The 6,815-nt window shown below is 44.7% G+C and overlaps 1 protein-coding gene across 1 annotated transcript; it reads left to right on the top strand.

The window, feature by feature from the left end:
- The first annotated feature begins 3,117 nt into the window (after positions 1–3,117).
- Positions 3,118–3,579, top strand: LOC121880209 (putative clathrin assembly protein At1g14910). Its single transcript, XM_042387361.1, has one exon. It carries the CDS (start codon positions 3,118–3,120, stop codon positions 3,577–3,579), a length of 462 nt encoding a protein of 153 aa, XP_042243295.1.
- Positions 3,580–6,815: the final 3,236 nt, after the last annotated feature.

Genomic DNA, 6,815 nt, shown 5'->3' with positions numbered 1-6,815 from the left:
TCACCATCCCTGGACTGAAGTACTTAGCGTGGATGACGTGGAAACCAAATGGATAAATTATACCAACACCACCACGGAAGCTCACCACCACTTCTTCTCCGAGAAGTCCGTCAGATCTCACCCAGCTGACTTGCCCTGGATCACACCTCGGATTAAAAGACTTATGCAACAGAGAGACAGAGCCTTTCATCTCAATTACCACATCCGCTACAGGTCACTTCGCAACAGAGTCATCCGCGAAATACGCACTGCAAAGAAGTCCCACTACCCAACCAAATTACAACACCTGAAGCAGACCAACATCAGTCAACAGTATGGTAAGCTTAAAGAACTCTGTGGACTAAACAATATGACACACCCCCTCCCCTTCCTTAGCCATCTCACCAATGTTGACGCAGCTGAGCAAACAAATAACCATTTCGCTACTATATGCCAGACGCTCCCCCGGCTTGACACAACCACTCTCCCTGCTTACCTACCAGCCCCCCTTCCCACTGACTTAGTAGAGGAATTTGACGTAGCAAAACGCCTGGACAAACTAAAATTAAAACGCTCTACCACCCCCATTGACTTACCAATGAAACTATTCAAGGAGTTCTCCCCGGAGCTTGCTAAACCCCTCTGCTCCATCATCAATGCTTCACTCAGTCAAGCCAGATGCCCAGCTGACTGGAAGACCTCTTATGTATCACCAGTGCCCAAGTCAACCAGCCCACAATCCTTAAATCAGCTACGACCTATTGCAATCACCCCCAATACCCAGCCTAATCTGTGAAAGTTTTGTGTTTGACTGGGCTTATGCTGATATTGCAGGAGTCGTAGACCCTCAGCAATTTGGCAACATGAAAACTTCCTCCACCACTCACTGTCTTGTCAGCTTTCTCGATTACATATACCGCCATCTCGAGAAACGAAAAACGTCTGTAGCTGTCGCCTTCATTGATTTCACTAAAGCGTTCGACCTAGTCGACCACAACATAATCATAAACAAAGCTATTGACCTCGGGCTTCGGAGAAGCCTCATACCATGGCTTACAGACTTCCTCAGTGACCGACGCTAAAGCTTCGTACGCCTGAGGGGCTGTCTCCACCCTTTTCAGTCACTCTGTACCGTGGTCCCCTGTAACGCATGACCACTTGCTTCCTTATGCTCATCAATGATGCCCTAAGAGAAACCCCTGCTCGCTGGAAATATGCCACGACTCCACACCATTGGGATCAGCGTCACCACCCTGCTCCCAACTATACCGCCCTTCAGGACTGACCAGTTCCAAAACACACCACCACCATGCCTACCATCAACCATACCAAGACCATGGTTATGCACATCAACCTCTCCCTCCGACATTTCTGTCCCACCTCCTTCCATTACTCCTAGTCCGGAACACTCCAGGTTGTAGATTCCACTAAGCTCCTCGGCGTCACCATAGACAACAAACTAAATTGGAAACCACACGTCAGTGAAGTTGTCAAATCCTCCAGTTTCCGTCTCCACCTACTCCGCCGACTCAAGTCCCTCGGAGTTCCTGCACACGAGCTCCTCAGTGTTTACTCAACATTCATACTTTCCAAGCTCACCTATGCCTCCCCAACCTGGTCTTCCTCCCTAAATGCCACACAACGTAAACACCTAGAAAAAGTGCAAAAGAGGGCATGCAAGATTATTCTCTCCCCTTCCTACTCCACATATCAAGAAGCGCTCAACACACTGACCCTTTCGACTCTCACTGACCATCACCACGGCCTCATCTGCAAATTTGGTAAGAAGCTTCTACACCATCCCCGACACCGGCCCCTACTACCACCTGAGATCCCCTGTCCGAGAATTGCTGTTCGACACCACAACCGCATCCAGCCCATACGTGCACGATCTGATCGCTATAAGAACAGCCCAGCCCCAACCATTGTAAAAATTATCAATAACATGTAATAAATCAGTGTATTCACTCCCAGTAAACACTGCTCCCTGCACTGTCACTATGTTGAAATGAACTGTAGTTTGAGCTGATCCCCATCTAAGCTACTATATGTCTTAATTGTGTCACTTATGTCACTTGTATATTATTTGTAATTCGTAACCCATTCCCCAAATATGTAACTGTATATTTTCAGCCTTCTGGCTGCCAAGCTCTTTCAATAAACCGTTAATTATTATTATTATTATTATTATTATTATTACAATAATATAATACTCATCTCAGGAAGTCAACAGGGCGTAAAAATAGCCATGGTAAAGATTTTCCACGAAGAGCGAGGCAGTTCACCCACACGTCTGGCGAGGAGAGAGAGAGAGAGAGAGAGAGAGAGAGAGAGAGAGAGCTGCTTTTATATAAGTCAAGATTATATAGCACATGGGCACTTCACATAATATAAACATAGGCAATAAACGTTAATATAAAAGCCATTTCTTTACTATACAGGACAAGTGGATAAAACTCTCCCCGCCTGTCCTAAGGATCGATGGTTCAATTCCGGGTAACTTCTTAGCTAATCCTAACTTCACAGCCTGTGTCCTGAAGGCTGGAAGTATTATGTGCACTGTATCCAGGCTGTTCCTAATGTGCCATCAGGCCTACAGGACCCATGTTCATTTTCACAAGATTAAGGCTCCTCTATAAACAGACACAACACCACAATAAACTCAAGGTATTATCATATAGAGTAGGTTATAAACGCCACAATAAGCAAAAGGCCTTACCACACAGTATACACCATTAGCGCCACTTTAAACACGAAACATTACCATATATACTACGTGCTAAAGACGTTCTCACAACACATTTCCACAACATCCATGGAAAGCGCACCACCGTGACCACTAACTGCGCGCCACCTTCATGCTTGGTAACGCCACTAGCACAGGTGAGGAGGCGCCACAATACCCTTAACGCCTCAACTATAAACACTCACAGCTTACCACAACTGTTGAGATAAATCGTTGTTGTAGAAGATTACTTGCAGCATTATTGGTTTCCGCTAGTGCTGGGAGGACGAGTTAGCCTTGGTTGCCTCCCCATGTGTACGTCCTCAGTGCAATTAGGTGGTGTGAAAAACCGAGGTGAGGTGAGGTTAGGTTAGGTTAGCTTAGGTTAGGTTAGAATAAAGCTTTTATCACCAATGAAGGAGTCTCAGCACCCTGTAGTCACCCTCAGTCCTCCACACTCTACAGGGCAGGAGTCTCAGCACCCTGTAGTCACCCTCAGTCCTCCACACTCTACAGGGCAGGAGTCTCAGCACCCTGTAGTCACCTTCAGTCCTACACACTCTACAGGCCAGGAGTCTCAGCACCCTGTAGTCACCCTCAGTCCTACACACTCTACAGGGCAGGAGTCTCAGCACCCAGTAGTCACCCTCAGTCCTCCACACTCTACAGGGCAGGAGTCTCAGCACCCTGTAGTCACCCTCAGTCCTACACACTCTACAGGCCAGGAGTCTCAGCACCCTGTAGTCACCCTCAGTCCTCCACACTCTACAGGGCAGGAGTCTCAGCACCCTGTAGTCACCCTCAGTCCTCCACACTCTACAGGGCAGGAGTCTCAGCGCCCTGTAGTCTACATCAACACTTTCAGTAAAGTCTGAGATATTTTCAGAATTTCTCAGTCGAATGATAAGATCTCAGGAGCCGCTCGAACATCATTCATGTTCAGTGAAGCTTGAAGGAGAGCAGCTTCAAGCTCAAGCTCTATGAGGTCAGACAATTTTAGTAATAATTCTTTCACTGTTGAGTACAAGGCTCAGTGAAACTCTTCCCCGGCAAATATAAGTCTTCGTGTGGAGCAACTTGTGAGGTTTACTCCCCATGTTAAAAGGAAACAACTCTCACGTGACGTAATAATATATCTGTTGTCGACAATACAAGTCTTGTCACATACAGTCCTCAGCACCTCAAGTGTTGTACTTTACTGTAAATGTTCAGACATCGTCATTACTGCTAACAAAACAGCTTTCTGTCAGGCTGGAGGCTAGACAAAAGAGAGAGAGAGAGAGAGAGAGAGAGAATATCAAGTGAAAATGTTATATTGAACAGTTGACGTCAATGGCATTAAGCAGTACACGCAGGACAAAATGTTGCTATGGTAAGAAATATTTGTCCCAAAAACCAACTAAATGACATTACAAAAACACTGGACATGAAACTCGTATTGGAAAACTATAACACAATAAAAGTGGAACGTAAACATCACCTGATCAAAGCGATAAAGCCATAACAATTTAGGCAACGAAATACGATATTGTTGGAGACTGAGAGAAAAAACTCACTTATTGTATTATAAAAAAACAAAACATATTCTGTTAAGTAAGTCAAAGAGCGGCTTAGGTTGTGTTTATTTTACCTATAAACATATTTTAGAATTGATGAACTTTAATTCTGATTAATACAGTTTAAATTTACTTTGGTCGCTAGTGTATTTCTTGCCCCGAGTTTTACATCTGTACTCATCATGACGCTCAGTATACGAGAGCCATTCAGGGCAGGATGCAAATGCATTACAGGAGGATCTAAATAAACTGCAGGGGTGGTCTGAAAATTGGCAAATGAAATTCAACACCAGCAAGTGCAGCGTACTTAATATTGGAAGAACAAATACTGATAATGTATACAGCCTTAACATCAACCTAGAGAAGTCGACTTGTGAAAGAGACCTAGGGGTACTTGTAAGCCCGGACCTGTGGCCTAGAAAAAACAAAGTGGGCAAGTTAATGTTCGAAACATGTGAGTATTGGCTCTTATATCTTAAAGTGTAAGTAATGCGAGTGCAGAGGTCCTTATTGCAAATCACACTTAAAGCAATGTGCCGCACCTCAATATTATGCGGGGTTCAGTTCTGGTGCCCTTACGGTAGAATGGATATCAATTCACTAGAGTCGGTGCAGCGAAGAATGACGAAAATGATTCCGGGACTTAGAAACCTTCCATATCAGAATAGGTTAAAGAAACTTAACTTGCATTCCCTAGAAAGACGAAGAGTGCGGGGAGATGTGATAGAAGTATTTAAGTGGGTGAAAGGAATCAATAAAGGTGATATAGATAAAGTTCTTATAATATCCGAGCAGGATAGGACTCGGAGCAACGGATTTAAGTTGGATAAGTTTAGGTTTAGGAGGGAGATAGGAAGAAACTGGTTCACAAATAGGGTGGTGGTCGAGTGGAACAAGCTTAGCAACTTTGTTGTAAGTGCGGGAACTCTGGAAAGTTTCAAAAGGAGGCTAGATAGATTCATGGATGATAGAGAGTGGTAGTAACTCTCGACAGGAGCTGCCATGCACAGGCCAACCGGCCTATTGCAGACTCCTTATTTTCTTATGTTCTCCTTCACCCTCACAAATCACCCAAATCCCCCTTTCTCCCTTTCCCCCTTCACCTTGCCCATCCTACCCCTCGTTTGTTCTTTCTCTCTCTATCTCTCTCTCTCTCTCTCTCTCTCTCTCTCTCTCTCTCTACAAAAAAAGAACACCAAGGATTACGCCCTCAAATTTTTTTGGTTTTTTTGGTGGGGCATCGACTTCAACCCACCTTTTTCCTCTCCTCGTCCTACCCCTCCCTCCAACACCCCCTCCCTCCATCACCCCCTCCCTCCATCACCCCCTCCCTCCAACACCCCCTCCCTCCATCACCCCCTCCCTCCACACTCCATCTTGCTCCTCCTCATTTTCCTCCCCCTCTTGGTAATTAGTGTCTTGTCTCAATGTGTGTGTGTGTGTGTGTGTGTAAGTAATAATAATAATAATAATAATAATAATAGTAATAATAATAATAATAATAATAATAATAATAATAACCATAATAATAATAATAATAATAATAATGATAAACCACTGTTAGCCCCAGAGATAAATCCCCGAGTTTCCAGACCCTGCCGCGTGGAGGCCAGTGGTGAGAAGGTCCATTTTTTTTTTTTTTTTTTTTTTTTTTTTTTTTTTTTTTTTTTTTTTTATTATTATTTTTAAAGGCTGGGTGGTGGGTGTGGGTGGGAGGAGTCTGGTCCGGCCTTCTGACCTCAGGCCCGACATGGGGGGAAGCGGGTCACCAAGTTGAGGAGGCGACTTATGCCCTGGTCCACCTGATCAGGAAGGCCTGTGAGGGTCACTTCATCACTATTGTCGTTTTTATTGGGAAATTGTATCTTTATTTTGAGCGCTTGAGTAATGGGTCGGATATTTTGGCCCTGAAGACCGATAACCTTCCCGTGTAGGGCCTTGGGGATGCAGAGTGTTTGGGATACTGGTGTGGTGACCCGACGCCTCTCCTTCTCTTCAGCTATCAAAGCCTTTATGCGGAGGACAGCGTTCTTGACGAGAGTTTTGTCTTTCCCTTGGACTGTGATGGGCTCATCCTTTGACCCCTTGCGAGGGACAAGCACCCGGATGTTGTATTTTACCTGTAGCTCCTTTATAGTGGAGCCTCCGGGGCCAATAATGACCCCAAAGAGGCAGTTATCTGCCTTCACCGTCTCTGACACCGTCTCCTCGACCCATTGTGCCCTCATGCGGGACATCGATGGTGGCAGAGGACGACTTCTCTCCTGGTTGACCTTCATAACTTGCCGCCGTTCTCGAGGGTTATTGTTGATGCGTGAACTCATTTTATAATACCAGTAACAGCGTAGAACCAGACCACAAGACTCAGATTTTGAGGTGTAAGAAATAATGTAGTAAGAGGCTGTTATAGTGAACTTGTTATAGTGAACATGTTATAATGAACATGTTAAATTGATCCTGTTATAGTGAACCTGTTATAGTGAACCTGTTATAGTGAACCTGTTATAATGAACATGTTAAATTGAACCTGTTATAGTGAACCTGTTATAGTGAAC

The sequence above is a fragment of the Homarus americanus genome, unplaced genomic scaffold (genome assembly GCF_018991925.1).
Source record: "Homarus americanus isolate GMGI-L3 unplaced genomic scaffold, GMGI_Hamer_2.0 scaffold5593, whole genome shotgun sequence".
NCBI classification, from domain to species: domain Eukaryota; kingdom Metazoa; phylum Arthropoda; class Malacostraca; order Decapoda; family Nephropidae; genus Homarus; species Homarus americanus.
The sequence above is the reverse complement of the archived record's forward strand: the minus strand, read 5'-3'. Positions and strand labels throughout refer to the sequence as shown.

Excerpts from the sequence above, each read along its gene's own strand:
- LOC121880209 (XM_042387361.1), top strand. The coding sequence starts at position 3,118 with ATGAAGGAGTCTCAGCACCCTGTAGTCACCCTCAGTCCTCCACACTCT.